Here is a 22,218-nt window from a genome sequence, read left to right as displayed (position 1 = left end):
TGCCACCCTGCCAGGCAAAAATAAGCACTGATGTGACTTCTGAAGGGCAAGTGGTGTTGCAGAGTACAGAATTAACCTTGGGAGAGTGGAGTAATGAAGGATGGCTCCATTCTCTGAAGCCATGGACTCCAAACACTACCTTTTCTGGGTTAGTTCCCATCCCTTTTTCTTTCCCTACTGTCAGTGCTATCTATATTTAGGATTGTCTAATTTCCATGTGGGACTGAGGAGTAACAGATTTTAATTAAAATAAAAACAACCAAAATACCAGACAGCTAAGACCCCTGCCACTGTAAATCATCATTACACCATTAAAATCCCGAGTTAACATCACTTCACCGACAGCTCTTCTGCTGCATTTCTTTTCATTAAGATGAGGTTTTAATCAATCTATTTAATTCCTACTTTGCTATACTTATCTCAATTTTTTTCTTCTCTTTTTTTTAGTTATGAGAGTGTCTTGTAAAAATAGCAGTCTGGAACCAGAACAAAGAAGATGATGAATATGCAAAGCCTGCCCATGCTCCAAAACATGTCTTTGCCTGATTTACTAATACTGACCTTGTATAGAAAAGGAAGGTCTGGAAGAACATACCCTCATTCTTGCTTTATGTCGTGCTTTGTAATGGAATAGCAGCTTCAGAGAAACCATCATTCTGATCCAGCTGCAGACTGTGCTGTTGAGAAATTCATTTTAGCCCTTAGAGGGAGCCACAGCCTTGACTATGGAAATGGAGTGAAAACAGGCAGGTTTTGTTACACCCAGATATCTGTGATAGAGGAGGTGGGGAAGGGTTGGTTCTCAATTGGTTTTGTTTTCTCTAGCTTTTAATTGACGGGAACTTGTGAAGCAGAGACAAGACTGGTTTGTTGTGGGGAGTGTCCTAACATATTTGCTTTTCTAGTGACAGATTTGTAGGGTTTGGAAGATGTCAAACGAATGTTCATTTTACCTTTCCCCTTTTACATGATCAGCTTCCTCCTGCACCTTTTGGTTCCAAGTTCTACTGTTTTCTTTTTGATGCTGATTCAGCAGGACTTGAACAATTAAAATGCTGCACACTCCTTCCTCATAAAAAATGAAAAATACAAAGACACAAACCACAAAAAAAAATTTGATTAAGGCCATGTAGTTCACAGTCTGGAAATCGTGATTGCCACATTTTTTGTTTACTGGTTTTTCTATTAAGTATATCCCTTTCTTTAAGGAGAGAGTTTCATTACACCCCTTTCTTTCCCCGTAATGTGTGGGTTATAGCACAATATTTTTATGTAAATGACATGGCTAAAGTGAGTTATATGGCTGTGTCATAAAATCCAAATGAAAATGCTGTTCTGCTGGCTCAGCATTAATCAGCATTGGCAGCTATTCCCTGCAGGGAAGGGAGGCTGCACATGCTCAGAGCAAAATGGATGAAAAGATTTGCAGGCCTTAGCCAATTAAGCACTTCCTCTTTTCTTAGAAAATGAAATTAAAATGTTTTTCTGTGCCTTTTCCTCTCCCTCCCCCTTCCCCAGCAGATGAATTCTAGTGGCAGTGCTGAGGAGTGCTTAGCCAGAAAGATGCTACACCAGAGATGGGACGGAGTGTATCTAGTCCCAGAAGATTCCATTTAAGATTAAAGGAAACACCAAACTTAAATTTTAAACAGCTCTGAGCTCCTTGCAGAGAGTTCTAATAGTTAGATCATCAAGTTGTGTGCCAGTAATGTAATGCCTGCAAACAAAGAACTGCATTAATAGTAATTTTTATTTTGTGTACAGGCCTTTGAGATGTAATGTCTTTCTGTAATGATTTTATCTTAGCTTGGACTGTTGAACGAGGGGTAACCAAGGTGGTAAAGCACTGGAGACTTCATTATCCTTTTAAAATATTCAAATACTTCCCAGGAAGGCTGGAAAGATGATGGATGGCCATAATCAGGAAGTGGGTATCCTTACTTCAAATTTCCCCTGCTCTTCAGAGTCATTAATTAATCCAAATATTAATCAGACCTGGGAAAGGAAGGAAAGAGAGAAATTTTTCTTTTACAATTTTGTGCTTTGCCTGAGTTATCTCCTGTCCCTTAGCTTTCTGACTTTGTTGGCTGGAGCTGCAAAACTCATTCATTTACAACATATGAGCTAATCCTAGAAATAGCAAGAGTTTTTATAGAAGGTTTGGTGTTTCTTCACGGTTGCCAGTTTTAAACCTCATAAAGTTGTTTAATTTTCTGAGAAATCAGGAGAGTTAATGATAATTTCTTCATGATAAGTCAGACCACGTATTTGAAATATTCATGAAAAGGTAAACTATGATGAGAATCAGTGTCTACTAGGTTAAAAAATCCAGTTTTGAATTGACATAGGTTACCACTGGGAACATTTCATGTACAGACAACAGATTCACTGGGATACAGAAGAGAGAAGCAACTTTATCCCTGTAACAGGACCATGTCTTCAAAGCAGAGAAAAACTGTTTTCTTCCTCTCCCTTTGAAAGTATAAGTTCAGAGTTATAAAATCTGTTCTTGGTTATGGAAGGAAATCTGTGACCTCTCATTTTTTGACTTTAACTATGGTGTTTTCTCTGAATTTTTGATTGTCAGACATCTCTCTCTAGCTTGCTGTTAGTGAAGAGGGTGAGCAGGAAGCAAAGCTGCACAGATGCCTGTGACACCCCTGTGTGTTATGGGAGTGGGCTGTGAAAACACTACTATTAAAAAAAACTAAAGGAAGGATGTGAAGAGGGCAGTAGCATCTAAAATGATGTCTGCACAGGAAGGAAGACAAGCGGTGTAGAAATACAATGGTTTTACACAAATATTGTTTCATTCCAGATAAAGGATCACAGCTAATCAGGATAGTTCTTACATTCGGACTGCCAGCTGAGGAAACTGGCTTCTCAAGAAGCTTCATCACAGTGGGCAGGAAAGCAAGTGGAGAGGCTTGAAAATAAACTGGGCTGGAAGAAGAATGAGGGGGAGGATTTTCCTGCAGTCCATCTTCTTCATGACTTATGACAAAAGGGCAGATGACTATATTTCGTGTAGTCATGTTTTTTTATTCCTTGCAATGCATGTTTGGGGTCATTCTCACTGTATCAGAGAGGTCCTTTAATTGTTTTCTACTAGTGCTTCAAAAGTATTTCTTCAGAGGGGAGAAATGTAATTCTGAAAAGATTTGTCAGATGCAGAAGAAATTTGAGGTACTGGAGTAGTGGTTAGTGATTAAACTTACTTGTCTGAATTATTTATTGCTTCTTAGTGCTTCTTGCCTGGTGGGGATATATGGAAGTTGGACCTACTGTCAAATATCCTGCAAGGTGCTCAGCATAGAATGGTAGTGTGTTGCCAGCTCCTGATGAGGGAGCTTCAACTCTTGATGAAGCCAACAGGCTGGGCCTAGTTTGGCCCAAAATATGCAAAGCATGGATTTCTCAGAGTGCCATCCACCATTACTGTTTTCTAATAAGTGGAACATAGGATGATTTCTCAAGCATGCCTAGTATTTACTCACATGACTGAGGTTCTCTGTACCTTTGGGATCTGCAGGGAGGTAACCAGCTCTCTTCTGCCACACGCTCTATTCTCAGATTGTTATCAGATCAAATCAACTATTAATTAGTAAGAGAAAAGAAGAGACTGGTGAAAAAACCTTGATTCTTTCCCCTGATTCTCCTGGATTTTCCACCCCATAAAGCAATGCAAGTCATAAAACAAATTTAGCTACCAGTGATAGCAAAGAGAGAGAAAGAGATGATGAAAAACTGTCACTCATGTGGGAGTCCAAAGACCGAGTGGTGTGTAGCAGAGTCTTTTTGTCTTGGACAGGAAATTAAGGGTAAAATTTAAGATGTATCTTTCTGCTTCTGTTGGATCTTGGCTTATGGTAGATAGGGTGTTCTTTTATCTTCCTTGCTTCTCCTTTGTATTTCCAGTTTTTTATTTCGGGATTACTGCAACCCAGAGAAAAGCTACACCAGGGGAAGTCGATCAGATTCACTGCTGTGATTAGATAGCACTTCCACCTCTAAAAAACCAAAATAATTCCCCCACAGATTAATTCCACTTGATCATTTGGTTACCATCTTCAAATATTTTTGGTGAATAATCTTCAGGCAATGGGTTGTTCATCTCCTTGCTCTTGCTGTTTTTGTTGGGTGGTTGCTCATTGAAAATTACCAGTAGCTGCCTGAAAATTTGTTTGTGTGCTGTCTTGTGTCTCCATCCTGAGCTACTTCTGCAGCTGAATGCAGTTCAGAAATGATTCTTCTTGTCATGCTTAAATGCACATAATCCATGATGAAGAGTTTGTTTTTTGCACTGTGATAGTTTCTGATCAGGCTTTGATTTCTGGTCTGGAAGTCAAGCAAAATAAAATAAGAATGATGACAAATGAGTAAAACAGCAAAACTGCTTGCCCTGAAGCCTTTGAAAAGGTGAGTCTTTTTCAATTAGTGCCAAAATGTGGAGCCACAGCACTAATATAATTGAATAAAAGCAGAGAAACAAAGCCAACGCCCTCAGGGTCTCACTTTTCTGTACCTGACCAAGTGAAATAAAGAAGCAGTAACAAAATCTTCCTTACCCTAGGATTTTTTTTGCCAAACCCTGTTTCTTAAAAAATAGTAATAATAGAAAATGTATTTTGTTTTAGGAGATAAAATCTGTACATAAGAGAGATCCTGAATTGCAGAGTAGCATGTGGACTTGAACTCTTTAAAGCTCAAACATGGGTTCTGAAATTCTGCTTTAACTGAAGGCATCATTCAAGCTTAATCTTTGGTTTCTAGGTGAATACAGTGCCACAATCATGCTTCTAGGTGATACAGTGTCTTCTCTGGAATTTTGGTTTATATCAGTTTTGTTTTCTGTCTAAATTAGGACATTACTATTTTGCATACATCAAAAGAATGATACATGAATAGATGGATTAGCAGTTAAGTTTTTGAATATAATATCATGGAAGTCATATAAGACTTTGACAGCTCCCTATCTATAAAGCAGGTTTCTCATGAGGAAATGCAGACCTGCTTTTGCTCTTCCTTCTTGTGCAAACATCAAGCAGAAGGATGTGGCTCAGCCTGCAAATGGTCTGTGTTTTGTTATGACTCTGAGTGGCCAGGTCTTAGTTCATCTCAGAAAGTGGCCCCCTTCCCACAAAGTGCCACCCTTCCCTGGAGGAGCTGAGAGATGAGCCCCTGTCCAGTGAAAACTGGCTCCCAAATCCAGAGGGTTTGCTTTTGCTTTGTTTTTTATATAATTAATTGGCTGTTGGCCCTGGTGCTGAAATAATATTGTTTTACCAATTTTAATAAAACTGTCACATAGTGAAAAGCCATAATCTCCTGGGAGAGCACCATTGTAACTTTCTCCAGCCACCAAGTGGAAAATGAATTACCATCAGGGCTTGCAGAGTCTGCATGAATTGCTGAAAACTTAGTCTTGTTTAATTAATATTAATTTATTTATAAAGTGATAAGATTCGTGTGGCTTTTGTTACATCTGCTTTTAATTTTAGAGGCATTTTAATCAGTTTGCTGCATGACAGTATTTGTCAACACCAGGTAAATAGGACCTCTAATATGACTTACTCTGTTGAGACTAGTTAACAGCCTAGACTGGGAAATAATACGCAAACTCGTCTCTCCTCTCTTATCAGGAGAGATCAGTTCCCAAAGTGACATAGATATTGTTAGTGTAGGTGATACCTGTAGCCATGACATCACTATAAACCCTTGGCAACACTTACACCCTTGGGAATGTATTGCTGCTGAAGGGAACTGCTTGACCTGAAAGTCTGAGACTTTCTCTCCATTGAATTTCCTTCTGCTCAAGGAACAAAGCTGATGGGTTCAAGCAAGAATCCCTAATTTTTAGTGGTTTGCAGTCAAGACCACTGAAGTGACTTTTTTCTTTTTTTCTCCTGGACTTTGCATTTTATGTTTTGTTGTTATCCTTGCCTGTTTCTCCTCCTTACATTCCCTTGACACTTGTCCCTGCCTTTGGAGGATGAGATAAGCAGAGAACTCTGTCCCTGTGAAGTCAAGGAGCAGAACATGTCTGCACAAAGAGGGCCAGAGCAAGAATCAAACCTCTCCTGGGCAGGCAGGTGTGGGAGAGCTCCTTTGTTGCAGGTTGCTTTCTGGAGTGCCATCAGTGGGGTTTTGTCACTGTAGTGACAAGGATAATTAGAAGCAGATTTCTTTCTTTTTCATTTTTTTTTCCTTTTTTTTTCTTGGAGTCACCATGCTGCAGCAAATTTTGCGTGATATGTATATTGACCCTGAGCTCTTGGCAGAGCTGAATGAAGAGCAAAAGCAGATCTTGTTCTACAAAATGAGAGAAGAGCAGCTGAGGCGCTGGAAGGAGAGGGAAGAAAAAGCCCGACTGGAGGAGGCTGTGCTGAGAAAGACAGCGAGGCGCAACCAGAGTAAGATTTGTGACCTCCTTCTATGCTCAGGGTCTGGGGATGGTGGGCATGCAACTGGCTGTGGCACAGCAGGGATCTGGAGGAGACTACAGGGAGGAGTGCCATCTGTACCCATAGGCAAAAAGACAGTCCGGGACAGCAAAAGCACTTTGTTCCTGCTCCTTGTATCTCAAGGCTGGTTCTTTCTTCAGGGAGTAATTTAATGTTGGAGTAAGGGGAATCGTTTTGAAGTGCATGGTTCAGTCAGGAGTCACTGCTGCTATTCTCTCAGTAACAGATGTACCATGACCAAGTTTCCCCTCCACTCCTGTGGGTTTTTTCTTCACCTGCCATCCCCCTCCTCACTGTCAGTCAGGCAAAAGCCTGTGCTGTTGAGGTTTCTTGAGTTGGCATAAAATGTTTCCAAGTAGCTGGAGTAGGAGATAAATTTATGAATTTCAGCTTGTCAGGAAGGGCTGTTTGTGAATAAGACATAATGTCAAAACAGCCATGCCATATGAGACTAAATTTCCAACTGTACTAATGAACAGTCTCCAAGAGATTACGTCTAGGGAATAGGAAAATAGTGTGGCAAGGCTGCAAAAAAAGTAAACAACCAAAACCTAAGAAGAAGAAACCAGAAATGCATTTTCATGCAATATGTAGTTAAAATATGGAGCTCCTTCCACAGGCTGTTATGAATGCTGAATGTGTGTGTTGACTTCAAAAGCAAATAAGCAAAATAATGGAAGAAATATCAAAAAAGGCCTCTCCAAATGTCATTTTCAACTGACTAGTCTTGGGTCCAAGTGGTTTGAAATAAACAGAATTTCTTAGCTCCTTGCTCTTTTCTCTGAGTAAGTGACTTCCAACTCTCTCCCCAGTCACAGGATGATGTTGTTAGGCTGGTGTAAGATAGAAAACATTTTCAGCTTTGAAATGTAACTGCAGTGATTCCTCACTCAACAAGGAAATGTCAGAGATATGTCAAACACTCCTTTCCCTGCAAAATGCCAAAGATCTTATCCTATCTTTAAATCTATTAAAGCTTGAATATTCAAAAATTTCAATAACTTTTGGTAGCTGATTTTGAGAAAGTACTTTAATGGTTATGGGACTGCAGTCAGTGTTTAGTGTTGCTTATTTTAACGTGCCCATGGTAGAAAGCACCCCAATACAGAGAAATTATTGGATTCAGTTGTCAGACTTGAAATATTTAGAGCTTCTGAACCTTACGAAGTTCCCATTAAATAGTTATCAATTCAAAGACTGTTAATAGAAGTGTGTTACAAACCTAAACTATTTTCCAAGGCTCCCTTGAAGCACAGGCCTTTATGAAATGACTAGACTAAGTTACAGTGGCAGTCTCAAAATAAGGAGGGAATGTTCAGAGCACCCTAATCGGCCATAACAAGAGTTTAAAATGCCCCCTCACAGATGGCAAGGTGGATGTTGGAAAACCTCATTCTGTTTAATTTCTGTTTTCTTCATGTTAGTGCTCTCACTGTGAATGGTGCTCTCCGAAGAGGGATGGCATCAAAATAGCTTCTCTCATACAGCACAAAAACCTTGTTCATGTAGATCGATTTGTAGCTGAGAAAAAATTAAAAATGCGGTTCTGCCCCACGTACCAAAATAAGGTCTTATCATCGAGATAATCTGTTATGCTCATTCTTTGTGGAAGACAGATACAGAAAAATTTAACTGCAAAAATATTTACATGAGGATTTGTCACAGTGTTGGCACCTAAATTTCCATATATAAATTATACATTAGACCTGTTCAGCTTCCTACTACAGGAGACCATTTTCTGGGTAATTAATTTTCTGATTTATAAAGAGTAAGAGAAAGAAGAGCTGCAGAGTAACCTATAGATTATATTTGCTCTGACAAAGGTATTCACAAATACACATTCAGTTAAATTTCACAATAGCCACTTTCTGTTTTACCATCTTAAATTGCCAATTTAAGGTATTGCTTAGGTCTGACTTTTGCCCACTCTTAGAAACTTTCTGCTTCCTTCAGAGCTGTATTGAAGAACTGCTGGAATCAGATTTGAAATTCAGACACTTGGTCCTGCTGAAAATATCTTTTACTTTCGTGAACTGATGTGGACCAGAGTTAGAAAATACAACTTCTTTCAGGCTTGCTGGTCATTAACTGTACAGATACTTGTAATTGATTGCTACTGTGCAGTTCCATAATGTGCTGGTAAATGGTCTCACAGTGGAGCCAGCTTCTTGTTTAAAAAAGAAAAGCTGAAAAAAACCCGACCACAAAATATGGGTATAAGATAGGAATTACTGTGCAATATTCTTGCCTATATGACTCAAAAGGTCAGAGTAGATCACAATAATCTTTTCTTATCTTAAAATATGTCGTTTTTTTTCTTGAAGAAATTTGACATCAACTTTTTTTAGACCTTGAAACTGCTTAATTTTCAGTTGCCATTGACGTATAAATGAATTTCCAAACATTTTTCCCCTGCTACACAGTGTAGAACTGTAGTGGTTTTATCCCTGTTTTAAATTAGTGGCTACCAAAAAAATGCAAAGCTACCACAATTACGTGTTCCTTATTCCTTTGAAACCAAGGGATTTGACCTGTTTCATCTGCAAGTGTTGATTTTGACTCTACTGCATGACACAGGTTTTATATTCATGCCGTTTTGTTGAAGCCAAGAGTTACTCTGGCTTTATAGAAATCTTGGCAGGCTGACATAGAGCAGAATACACATGTGAGACTTTGATATCTCTAATGTTGTTCTGAGTTTCTAAGAATGTATAATCGACAGGAAAATGTGTATGTTGCTTGTGAATACCACATTGCATTTGTATAAAATAATTTTAAACTAATTTAATTGGAATTGTCTTTATAGGACTACCTTTCAAATCCCTCTGGTTTTTGTTATAGTTTGAATAGCTGCATATCCCACCTCTTTGGGATGAGATATGGTGATATTGAACAAAAGAAGTTAATGACAATGAGCACTTCTGTAGTTAAAAATGCTTTCTGCTTGATCCGGAGTTCTATACCCCAATTGCTACAATTGTCCATCAATTCAAGAGCTTAGGTTAGCTTATTAGCTTCAATGGTATGTGTGCATCCAGCAGCATAGAGAAAGGGGTGGATTTTCCAAAACAGAGCAGTGATTGTGAATCCAGTCTTGATTTCCTACAGTGACTTGAGGATGAAGTGTTCTTGTGCGAGGTTTAGGTGTACCGTCTTATGGAAACTGTAAGTGCAGAGTTGGGACAAAAAGAGTGGCATATGCAGGTCAGAATGGCCTTGTGCTAGAGCTAAAATCATCAACAGGTTTAAGGAACACTCATTAGCATGATAATTGTTTAAATGTTTGGAAACCAACTAGCAAAAGCCCAAAATCTGCATTGATTTTTACAGAAGTGCCACTGAGCACAGATTGTCCATAAATGTCCTATTCAGTACTATTAAATTTGCAGTGTAGAAAACAAAACCACGTCCAAACCATAATAAGATATAAGTTGTTGAGAGTGTTTATCAAGCCAAATAGTGGTGTACACTATTTGTGTACACCAGTTTGTGTAGCTAGTCTTATTCTTAATTTCTAAAGAAAATAATATTAGTCACCTGCAGTGAATGGTAAATTGTGCCTGTTTTTCCATTTGGATTATTTAGTTCCCTGTGTCTTGAGGAAAGGTTAAAACTGAAATTAGTATCAGAATGAGTCAATGTTAAAGAAATTATTTCACTTTGGGGGTGAATGGTATGTGTTCAGATTATTAAAGAGTTTTAATTTCTTTCCCATTTTAAAAACACAGATTGATGTTTAAAAGGGAGCAGTATATAGATAACACTTCAGAATGAAGTATTTCCTTTAGAAGATACTGAATAAATTGTTCCCATGTTTTTGTTATTTGTATCTTGCCTAAAATTATTAGCAGAATTTGGGCATCTTGTGGGTTGCAGTATTTAGTGAGATTATTCAAGGTAAAAGAAATATTTTGTGGCTCTAATTAAATAATGACTGGAATATTGCCATAAGTGAGCTGAATTCTTGGAGGTCCATCTTCAGTTCACTTACAAATTGCTCCTGGGCAGATGGTTCAGGAACATATCTTCATTGTAATGAAACAGTTTGATTGTTCTTACTGTGCTAAAATCACTGAGAGAAATCTCCTCAAAATTTCAAGTTCCCTTTGGGGTTTAGTGAGAAGTGACTGACAGGCAGGTTTGCAATTTGCAAGCAAACATATTTGTGATTAGGCAGGAGCCCTTTAACCACTACAGCTGAGTTGGGATTAAGCAAAGGACCCTGCCAATTTGGATTTTGATGCTGATGTAGTATCTAGAATGGTCAGCATTCCCCAAATGAGATCTCAAAAACTGTTGAGCATTAGGTAGCTGAAGGACAGCCATGTGGGAGGGGAGATAATGCTGGTCTGCTGCTCCTTGTTCTGACATTTATTCATTATGAACTGCAGCTCGTGGTGTTCAGTTGGGAGCTATTTGTAAACACTCTTATTTACCTGTCCTTAACAAGAGTAGCTGTGAGAAAATAAGGTAGGCTTATCACAGCATGGCTAGAAAATAATTTATTTGTATAAATGGTGTTTGTGTTAGAAAATCGTTAGAGAATTGATGGTGCTATTTGGAAGCAAGTGTTTCAAATATCCCAAGTGGATGGTTGGAGGATACATCAGTGTCAGATGAGAGGGCCAGTGAGTGGGTATGTGTTTCAGTAGATGTACATGCACTGACAGTTTTTTCTGATTTTGAACTCAGAAATGTATTCCTCATGCTAAGGCCTCTACATACCCTGGTAATCCCATGGAGACATGCTCCTGTCATTGTCCATTGTCTCTTTCTCTGTATCATTGGATGTGGGTCTAACCAGAGACATCAGACTTGAATATTTCTGAAACTTCTGTCCATATGTGGTCTTCAATTCTGTAGAACCCTGTCTTTTTTTTCCAATTCTGTTACAGATGGAACAGTAACAGGAGAACATAAGCAAGAATCTTAGAATAATTTTTATTAGGGGACTGAGCCCAACTAATTTGAACTCATTGACAAGATTAAATGTAACATTCATGACATATCTAGCAGCTTGAGATGAGCTGCAGCTTTGTTAATACTGTACACCTTGGGGCCAGAGCTCGGCTGCTCAGAGCTCGTGCTCAGTGTGGCTGAGGAAGAGGTACAGTCAGACAGGAGCTTCTAAACTCTCTGTTCACTTCTCCAGACCTGGGGCCTGCAAGACACCTCTAACTGCCATATGACCTAGATTTTTACCAGATGGAACAAATCCAGAGGGAATTCTCTGCCCTCCTATGATTAGCAGTAAGTCTGTGCTTTTTAGTCTCGTATCTTGCCCTGCAGCTGACTTCTCACTTTTGCAGAAAAGTGACAGCAGGATCTTGCTGGCTACTTGGGCCTTCTCTTGCATTCACACAATCCTCAGTGCTCCTGGTATCTGCAACATCTGGCATCTGCCACTTTTTGAGAGAGGCTACTGGGTTAATGGAGCCACTGGCATGGAGAGCATTCCTGTGTTTCTCTGCATCGTGTCCCTCCACATGTGTGGACACAGGGGTGTTAGATGGGCTTTCTTGTACATACTAGTGCTCTGGTAATGATATGGGTTTGTCACTGTCTGCAAACTCATAAATACTTGATATGGAAAGAGAGCAGGACTGTGGCCAAGGGGAGAATGGGATTCACCCAAGCAAATTCAATATTTTCCTGCTGATTGTGCCAGTTATCAACAAAAATGACTAAAACATTCAAGGACAATGGCACCAGCTTTTGAGAGCAGGATTTGAAAGATATGGAAAAACTCAATATATTCAAGTCAGCAGTGGATTTAGCCAGACACTGATGGCAGTTCAATAACCTTTGAGTCCACTTGTTTGCTAGGGTGCTAAAAAGCCTCACTATAGTGGTATAGTTCTCCCTGCTTTTGTGCTCCTGTGTACCTGATAAAAGGAGTCAGTGCAAACCTGCCACGCTGCATTAAGTAGGAGAGCCTGGTGCAGAAAGCGATCCATAGTTCTCTATTTATTCTCTGACACAGAGCCTTTATCCTTCCACTTTGAGTTTCCAGCACACCCTGAAGCAACCATGCAGACTTGGTTTTATCTTATTCTCCAGCAAAAGGAAAGTCTGGAGGCTTTGTGAAAGGTCTGTGTGAGAAACCAAGCCCTGTATACAGCTTTTACTCTTTACAAGAGTCAATTTGGATTAGGAATCAGAAACTATGGGGCTATGTTCTTGCCTTATTTTTTTAATGAAGAGAAAAAATATCAAATGAATCATACTGATGTGAATGATTTGAAAACCTTCAGTTTTGCTCTGATGTTTACTTAGATTTTTATACTGTTGTATACTTAGATCTTTTCACTGTCGTGGTTTGAGAACCCCAAAATCCAATTCCCTAGTCCAAACCCCCTCCCACATCTCAACTCAGTGTGAGATGGTTTCCAGACACTACACGAGACTCAGAATGGGGAAAAGGGAATATATATTACAATGACCGTACAAAATGAATACTACAATACATTATATACAATCTTAATTATCTCTACCATGACAACTGTTTACAGTGAAAAGATCTGCCATTAAAAAGGACAGACCACAGGCTAGCTCTAGGTTATACCAGGAGTTAGAACAATATCTTTAAGAAAGAGTTTTGAACGTTGTCTCCCAGTTGAAAGTGGGCAAATACAAAATTGTTATGTGTAACAGCATGTCTTGGCTAGGTAGCCATGAAATTATCTGGAATGTACTAGATAGAGACCACATAAATGATACTTAATTTCTGTGTTTCTTTTATTTTTTTCTTCTTTTTGGTTTAAAATGTGCAAATCTATAAGTATATGTTGCATATATACCCTGTGATAATGCAAACCCACTTACCTTTGAGTGTTGTGTACAGTTACCCTTGCTACATTTCTTAATTACCAGAGTCTTATTTGAGTAACTGCTTCCTCCCTTAGTATTTGCTCTCTTCAATCACTCTTCCTTTATTTGATCCTGCAGGGGTATATTGCAGCATAATTATTTCCATGGTAACAGGCTGTAATTCCATAAACAGAAGATTGAGTTTGTTATATGATCAGGAAGCAGCTGGGGAGCCATGAGGGCTGATTTTTCAGCAATGCTGAAATCCTGCAACCCTTGTTGATATATTAATGTAATCAGCTGAATTTCTTTCTCCCTTCACAAATCCTCCCCTAAATAGAAAGGCACATAACACAGTGTTGAAATTGGAGGGTGTGTAAACTGGAATGTTGGGGGGCAGAATTCTTGCCCATGTTCTTGTTGGTTTAAGAATTGAAAAGAAAGGGTTTTTTGAATGCATTTGTGGAAGAGGGGGGTTCATGCTTCTATGACTATTAGCAGGGGCAGAGCACAGATTAATTATAGCAAATCTTCAGTTTATTGTGGGATGATGTTATTTTTATTACTTTCCTCATTACCATCTAATTATTGTCTATATATTTTAATGGATTTACCGCAGTTAAGATTTTGAGAAGTGCATTCTGTCCTTTGAACAGTCTCTCAAAAACATTCACAGAAATTTCCTAGGTTTTCTCCTTAGAAAGAAGTGAGATAATGTGCATCTATTTGTGTGTTTGTGTAAAAATGAAATATAATTAAATCCTTGTACTGGCTAAGCTCAAGGAACTGAGAACAGCCTAAAGCTCTCATTCACATTTTCATCCTAATCAATGTGCTTCTAACATGTGTCCTGCAGCTAATGGAACTCTGAATGGAACCTCATCTACCCTGTAGACTATCAAAATTCAAGCTTCTATTTTAATGAAACCATAAAAATAATTTGCTTGGAAAACCAAGAAATCTTATGTAAAAGACATTGTGCTCAGACCAAAGTGTAGCAGATATCTGAACAGCAGGACAAAAAACCCCAGCCCTACAAACACACTAAACTCCTCAAGCTATGGTTTAGCTCTCCATGGCAAAAATGGATCAGACTGATCAGCTTGATGTCAGCAGTGAACACTCATGCAGCCCATTTCAATTGTATAATAAATTTCAGGAGTGTTTTTTCTACCACAGAGAGAGAAAAGACAAAACAAGACTGTTTTCTAAAGCAAGTCAAACGATATTTGTATGACTACAAAGCTTTCCAGCAGGTGAGGAAGGAGAGTCAATTGTTGCTGCAGAGATCTGTAGCTGCCAAGCAGGAGAACTATGATGGGAAGCCCAACCTCAGAGAAATAAGTTTGTTCATGGAAATAGCAAACTCTTTTGAAAAAATTTCAGCAGACTTTGAATGCTGTCCAATGTTTCTGAGACCATAAGTAAGTGATCTTCTAATTTTCTGTAGTATTCCCTGTGACAGAAAGGCAGTAGGGCACTTGATGCTCTCTATCTGCACCCGACTAAGCAGGCAGACTGTGGCTGAGTGACAGCCCAGCTGGCAATCTTGACACCAGATCAGGCCTCTAATGGTCCTTGGAGTAGTTCCCTTGTAAACACTGGATATGGATCATGAATGGGAATTGTTGGGGATGCTGTAACTGTTAAAGCAGTGGCAAACAAGCTTGGAGGAAGGAAGCTGACTCCAGTAGTATACTGTTTGTTCTAATTATCATTATTTTTAAAGCACTTTTAATTTAAACTGTGAGAAAATGAAGGCAGATATAACCCAAAACCACAGAAAACACACTGAAAAACCATCACCCGTAAAACTCCTAAACCAGAGGTTCAGCTCCTCTGTTCCAATTAGCTGAGACAGTGTGTGGCCCAGTTCTCCTTTGTATAACTATTTGTTTAAAGCCCTAGTCCCAACGTGGAGCTGGTAGAAAGTGAAGCCCGATGCAGCCTGATCATTGCACGCAACCAGGACTCCCCATCCCTGTGCCATCAGCTGCTGTCCTCTCTCTCCCACTAGGCAGTGTCCATATTCCCTGGCAGAGCTCAGCCGTGGCAGTAATGATGCCCTGCTGACACCAGGGTGACACAAAGGCCAGGAGCAGCCTGGGTGTCCTGCAGCACAGCCCGTGGTAACACTCCAGCACTCTGGGTGGGTGTGAGATCAGCAGCGCTGCTGGCAGAAGCTCACAATCCTTGTGGGTGAGAGCTTGAGTTTCCTGTGGCTCTCCAGGGCATTGTTTTACACTTCCCTTGCTGTTATAGAATTGACTCTGTAAATTCAAACAAATAGAATTTTTGGTTGTGTGTGTTTACATGTGCACACCTGAGTTGCTGTTGGTTCATGTTTTAGGTCTCCTAGAAAGTTTTCGCTGTGATCCGCTTGCACTGCAAATTTGAGAGACCTGATTTTGCATTTGTCTGATCTGGCATCTGTTTGGAGTAAGGAATATTATCCACAAACCAATTTGCTGGTCTCAAAACAGTATAGACGTAGATTTAGAGGAACTCCATGTGAGATACTAATTCATGGATGCACCAAAAAGGTTAAAAGAACTGCAAGAGTTAATGTTGTCTTCTTGTGGTGCTACAGAGTTGTTTTAGGTGAAAAATGGTGGAATATTAAAGCTGATAATCATTGATCTGAAGAGTAGGGATGGAGAAGACCTGGTAAATTATTCAGTAAGTTTTCCTGATGAAGCAATGTTTGTTTCTAAAACACTTCCATTTCTACTCTCCAATGCAGACTAATTTTGATGTCCACTACTTCCTAGTGGTAATTATTTGCCACCTGTTATAGTCTCTCCAGGAAGAAAAAAGTACTTTTGTGGTCAAGGCACAAGACTGGGGCTCAAGAGATTTAATTTTTATTTCCTGACTCTGTATTAGTATTTGTGACTGGGTTCAGAAGCCTGCTTCTAAAAAGGAAACGTGAGGTTCTCTTGCCTCTTTCTCACTTAGATTTCAAATTTTTTTTTGTCAGGACCTGTCTCTTCCTTTTATATTTAGTTGAATCTTTATTTTTTTTCCTGTTTCACTTGGAAATAAAATGTATTAACAAAACATCTTATTTTGCAGAAAAATTTAATACCTGAGAGACATTTTAAAGCAGAAATTATTTTGTTTGAATTGGCCCTCGATAGTGGTAATTCTCTGCTTGCAAAGCAGACAACACTAGTTTCCTAAAAGTATTAGGGAAAATAATTTTCTGTACTTTAATCTCGAATCTTGCCATTGATTCTGCATTTTAAAAGTACAAGACCAGTATCATTAGCCTAGCAGAGCTGACACTATCACTGTGAATGTGATTCTGGAGGCTGCAAAGACTTTTTGTGTGGCAGAAATTCTGTTTTCACATTACCAGATTTTCTCCCTGAGGCGCTTATTTCTTGTTCTGCACGCTCATTTTTTATGTTATTATGTGCTAAGAAACTAAACCATAAAGTTTTATGATCAAAACGTACAGTAAAGCCCATCTCCAGCTTTATGGGAGCATAGGTCTAAGGGAAGCTTTACATGGGACTCATTTCTTAAAGTAAAATAGGTGGTTGGATGTGAAAAGGCCTTTTCTTCTAGAGAAAACCCTGAATAAAGGCATATGTGCTCAAGTTGAACTGTTTTAAAATTGTATATATGGAGGTCTGTCTGTTTAATGCTGAAGCTTAAAATTTCCAGGTTGCTTGATGCTGCTGTGGTCTTTCAGCTTGAACTGTGGGTGTGTACACAGCAGTGTACTGTGCTGGGGTGTGCTGAGCCAACAACATGTTATACTGGTAGTTTCAAAAGAGTTTATACATCTACTGTCTATAGCTTTAGAAAAGAGATCCATTGTTTTAAAAGAAGAAAGAGAACAATTTCTCAAGATGTCTACAAATCAGCTGTTTGTTTTATGGGACTGGGTTGGAACGGTTAAGTTGTGTCTCTGAGAAACACATTAATAACTCTTTGGCACAGGAAACCTGGAAAGAAGTAAAGATAAAATTTTTCTGCTTACCTGAAAAGGTGGGTTTGGGGTTTGGTTTGTTTGTTTGTTTTTAATTTATTCTCTTTCCATCTGATAAGGTCATAAATGAACAGAAGTAGTGAAGTTGTGTGAGAACAGTAAAAGTATTTGCTATCTACCAGTTATGGTACAGATCAATTAACATCAGGCATGTGTTTTCCAATTTTTTTTTTTTTAAAGTACCAGACAAAGAAGAGCAACTAGGATATTCAGATTCCTTATAGGAAAGAGGACATGGAACACTTTTAAAAAAAAAACTGTCATTGGTTATGTGGGACTGGTACTCTTGGGAAATCATTCCATACTTCTTAAGATGCTTTACCATGAAATGCAGTAGGTGAAAACCTTTCAGGCAAATACTGATATGACCAGTCAGGTCTCAGCAGATGGTATTCAAACTCTGTATCCAAAAAATGTAGCATAAATGTCAGGTTGACAGGAACACAGAAATGTACAGAATAAGAACGGCAATAGAACACATTCGCATTTATAACCTGAGACATAATCTGATAGACTGGGAAAGAGCAAAAGCTTTTGAGAGTTGTTGAAGGAAAACACTATTAGCTTAAATTTCCAGCCCCCCTTGAAGTCAGTACTGTTAGGCCAACGCTGGGAATTCGTATAAATTACATTTTCCAATTTGATATAGAATATTAGCTTTCATTGTGAGATCGGATACGTTCCCTGCCTTCAGTTCCTATTGTCAACACTTGTGAGTGTGGGCTGGCGGGGGCACTGCCTGCTGTCAACAGCCCCACTTCCCTTCCTCCTGCACTTGTCTGTCTGCAGTCTGGGATGTCAGAAACACCTTATTGATTGTGCCTTGGGAAACTTAATCCAGTTAAATGGATACTGTCCTATTGCAGAATAAGAGAAGTTGAGGGTGAGAGTAGCTAAGCTGGTGATTGTAGAGAAAGATGTGGAAAAAGCAGAAGCAGAGCCTGGTCATTTAAATAGGACCAGGTTTCTTTTAACTCTTATGGGAACACTGGGGAAAAACTACTTGGAAAAATGGTGCCCTGTCCATTTCTTCACATTTTCAAATGAGGCAAGGTGCCTTTTAAAAACCCACCATTTTCTAACCTCAATATATTTGGGTGAGAGGGTGAAATCTAGAGGACTGTAATGTACAGGGAGTGATATGAACTGCTGAGCATTTATGGCCTTGTAGTGTGCATTGTTTAAAATAAATCCACTGTCCATCTTGGCAGCAGTCTTTGTGGTGTAATCCTCTATTGTTTGTTGAAGGACAGTGTCAACAAATTTGCAAGAAATAAAACATAAAAATGGATGTGTAAGAGATGTTTCTACAAATTCCTTATTATGAACCTCTAAAATGCTTTTAATATTTGAGAGTTATATGCATAAAAGCAGAGGGAAAAGACCAAACTACACTGAATCAGGTAGTGTATATTACTGTATATGAATGTATTCAGATAGGATCTAATCTAGTGCCCTTTGCAGTCCTGTAGTTTGTTCTTGAACATGAAGATTCACCAAGTGTAGTCTGTTTTGTAAAGAACTATCAGGCTTTTTTGGTGTTCTTAACATCACTCTGTCAACACAGTAACTGTAGATTTTTGCATGGTGTGTTTCTTGAAAGCTGAACCAGAAACTTAATCCCTTTCGATTGCCTACGTGAACAGAATAGGCTTTGCAGTGTTGAGTGGTGTGCTCTGAGTATTCAGGCTCCCTGGAACTCTTCCTTCATACAGCAGCATCAGGAAATTCCTGGATTTTTTGAAGGTGTTCTGGTGAAGTCTCTCTATGCTCAACACTCAACATTTTCTGTGCATAAAGGATTGCAAGTCACATTATGTCACTGACTCTTGATTTTTGCCCCATTTCTTTTTCCATGCTCTTCATTCATCCCTTGCTGAGTGAAGAAAGAAAATATGACAATTAAGTAGGGATCATTACACCGAAATTCTGGGAAACGTATGCCAGAATTAATAACTTTTATTTTTGTGGGACAGTGAGTGTTTAAAGATTGTGCGATCTGCAGCATACAAACCCCAGCACGGTAGATCGGTCAAATCAGAAGATTTCTTTCAACCTCTAAGTAACGTTTAATTCTGACTTGTAAATCGCAAGCTTTGTTGTTTCTAAACTGCGAATTTGCCATCTCTTCACCTATATCTGTGTGAGAATTTGAGCCAGTCTTTACATTTTGGGCTGTTCTCGGTGGCTGTTGCAGGTAACGGCAAACGCGTGCAGTGGCTGCGTGGGAAGGATGGCGAGGTCTGGGTCTGGGTGATGGGAGAAGGCCCAGGTGACAAGCCCTACGAGCAGATATCCGAGGAGCTCATAGCAGAGAGAGCCAGGCAGCAGGCACAGAGGGAGGCAGAAGAACTATGGTGAGGATTTATGGAAGTGAATTCAGGGTCCGCTTGGCATAATGGGAGACGTGACCTTGTAGAAAGGTTGCAGGTAGCGGTGGGTGGAACTCCTTAGTATGTTCTGTGAACATTGGCTTTGACTTGCTTTGGCAATTTTTCAGCATGTAAAAAACGTAATTTTGTTTCTCTCGAATACTGAAAAACAAAAATCCTCTTTTACAAAAAAAAAAAAAAGTAATGGAGCAAATGTTTTCCTTTTGGGGAATTTTGCTAAACCATCGACAATTTTGTAAATAAAGAAAAACGAAACAATTCTGAGATGATTAAATTTAATATGTTTGTTGTGTTACAAATCTGAGCCCACAATGGGGATTTGGTACACAAAATCCTTTTCAAAATTGGTTTTATTTGCATTTTGCTCGCATTAATTCTTATTCTGGCAGTTCAGAAACTGATTATGCTAAGTGCCATGCTGCTGTTTCCAGCAGGGCCTTTCCCAGGTTTGGGAGAGATTCAAAAATGTTTTGATGCTTGATATTGTTAAGAAGTAGGCCACCTGTCTCATACACTTCCTTTAGTGCAGTGCTGAAAAGTGACAGTTAAATATCAGATTATTCTATATTATCCCTTTTTGTATGAGATTCTTCTTTGCTTATAGTAATTGCATATTTAAGCAGGGATTAAAGGCCTCAACCTGATCTCTGCATTCCTTTTACATTGTCAGTATTAGTAAACAATCTAGCATAAGAATTTGTCAGACATTTGCATTGATATTTGAAAAAACAATAAATTCCCGATCGTGCTTTGCTAGAAAAAAGTGACAGAAAAATCTATTTTTGCAACCAGGGACAGAAAAAAATAAGGTATGGCTCAAAGACATCCAAGAAGTACTTGTCTAATTTAGAATGTTTTATTTTAATTAGTCATTTATCAAAAATTGTAAATTGTCTACTTTCTGGATAGTTTCCTCAAATCTGATTTGTGGCAGGTCTCCTGTTAAATATATTTTCTTTCCTTGCATAATTCCATGAAGTCTTATGCTAATTGTTTGTGGCAACTAGTGAGTAAGGATTGATCCTCAATTTAAAAAAATAATCAGTGGCTTAAATTTTTTTTATTTTCACATCTTTTCTGAAGGAGACAAAAGGAAGCTGAAATTACAAAGAAATTCCGGGATGCTATGGCTCAAGAAAAAGCCCGAATAGTGGCAGAAAAATGGAAAATAGAAACAGAGGATCGGAAAGCAGCCAAATTGGAGGAAGAAAAAATTCAGGAGGAATTAAAGGTTTGCATAGAGTAATTTGGTTCTTTTAACAGTGTTTTAAAATAGACTCAAAGTTCTGGTCACCTTCAGTGCATGTTTATTAATAAGCTTTAAAATCCTCAGTTGTAATTTTTCATTCTGGAACGTACAGACAGCTACATGGTACTCACCAGAACAGCTGGGTGAGTGATAAGAAAAAATTGCAAACTCATTCAGAAGTGCCAGAACAATCAAACTGGTTATTCAGCTCACACCTCAACAGAATTGTTCAGTCAGCTGTTCTGGGTGAATCATACTGGGGGAAAAAATGTCCAGTGGTGAAATACTTCACTTTGAGTTAATTGACTTGAACATATTCTGTGTATTTTGGATGAGTTGTTCATGTATTGAACTTGAAACTTGTGTCGCTACTTTCTTCAAAATAATAAGGGATGGATCCTTCTTCTATCCAACATATGGGAAAGATACAGTTGGCTTTGCTAGGAGAAGTTCATTTGCCTGATTTTTATTGACTTCATAATGAGCTTTCCATGAACTGTTACAGTGTTTTAAAGTTATTTTTAAATAATATTTTTTCACTTTTTTTTTTTTGAAAATAACAATTTAAAAACTAAACAGGCAAAGATGACCTCTTTCCACTCTTTTCATATTACTGGATAAAGATGAAATCTTGTTTAAAAATGAGAAAGAAAAATACAATTGGTTCAGCATGCAGAGAAATTATCACAGTTCTCTGAGTCTGGGATGTGCAGGCTGGGACTGCACACGATTGGTGAGGCTGGGTTTCCATGGAGAAAGTCTGTAGCAAAATATGACTCCTAGGAGATCTGCATCCAGTAACTTCCATCTATATGCCTCTCCCCTGCTGACAGCTTGCTGTATCTCTCCTTTCCTTTCCTGACACAGTGATTAAAGGTGTGGAAGGGGTGGATAGACTTCCCCCTTGTCCCTCTGGGATGGGAGGAATGCTGAAAAACTCAGTGTTAAATTTATGTGGTTTGATTACAAACCACAAGTCAACAAGGTACTTGTCACTGTAAACCGTGGGCCTGGGATCTGAGGGTGGCTGTTGAGCACAAAGCCAGGGCTGTTCCTGCAGCCTCCTCTGCACAGAGTTGCTGATTTACCTTTGCACGACTAATTTAAATTCACAGGAGAGAACGAGGCCTTTGAAATTCGGTGTCAATGAGTAATGAAACTATACCTTTCAAGTGCTTTATTAATATATGAATAATGAGCAGAGCAACTAATTAAACACTCTTTCCTTTACCCTCTGGAAAGCAAAGCCCTCTTGAACAAAGACTGATACAGTGTTCACTTATATCTCTGTGGTTGATTTAC

General features: G+C 38.9%; 1 protein-coding gene and 1 long non-coding RNA gene across 6 annotated transcripts in view; one reads left to right on the top strand and one right to left on the bottom strand.

Annotated features, from left to right (window-relative positions):
* Positions 1-1,788: 1,788 nt before the first annotated feature.
* On the bottom strand, positions 1,789-13,351 carry LOC120324136. Of its 2 annotated transcripts, none has more exons than XR_005565161.1 (3): positions 13,290-13,351; positions 11,190-11,350; positions 1,789-1,995 (listed from the first exon to the last, which is right to left on the bottom strand). It is a non-coding gene; the product is annotated as an uncharacterized LOC120324136 (long non-coding RNA). The 2 variants fall into 2 exon arrangements; XR_005565160.1 differs by lacking the exon at positions 1,789-1,995 and adding an exon at positions 3,779-4,338.
* SH2D4B (SH2 domain containing 4B) overlaps positions 5,852-22,218 on the top strand; it is a 62,110-nt gene continuing 45,743 nt past the window's right edge. Inside the window, exons 1-4 of one of the 4 annotated variants that reach the window (XM_039385744.1) lie at positions 5,852-6,092; positions 6,225-6,413; positions 19,472-19,631; positions 20,751-20,898. In XM_039385744.1, coding sequence (XP_039241678.1) covers positions 6,230-6,413; positions 19,472-19,631; positions 20,751-20,898 — 492 coding nt within the window. In that variant the 5' untranslated portion in view covers positions 5,852-6,092; positions 6,225-6,229. Of the gene's footprint in view, positions 6,414-18,075; positions 18,158-18,650; positions 18,678-19,471; positions 19,632-20,750; positions 20,899-22,218 lie in introns of those variants that run through there. The other 3 variants (XM_027720621.2, XM_027720624.2, XM_039385745.1) reach the window with 3 other exon arrangements.

This window comes from Pipra filicauda, unplaced genomic scaffold (genome assembly GCF_003945595.2).
Source record: "Pipra filicauda isolate LSUMZ 115617 unplaced genomic scaffold, ASM394559v2 scaffold430_size1018388_pilon, whole genome shotgun sequence".
Classification (NCBI taxonomy): Eukaryota; Metazoa; Chordata; class Aves; order Passeriformes; family Pipridae; genus Pipra; species Pipra filicauda.
The sequence above is the reverse complement of the archived record's forward strand: the minus strand, read 5'-3'. Positions and strand labels throughout refer to the sequence as shown.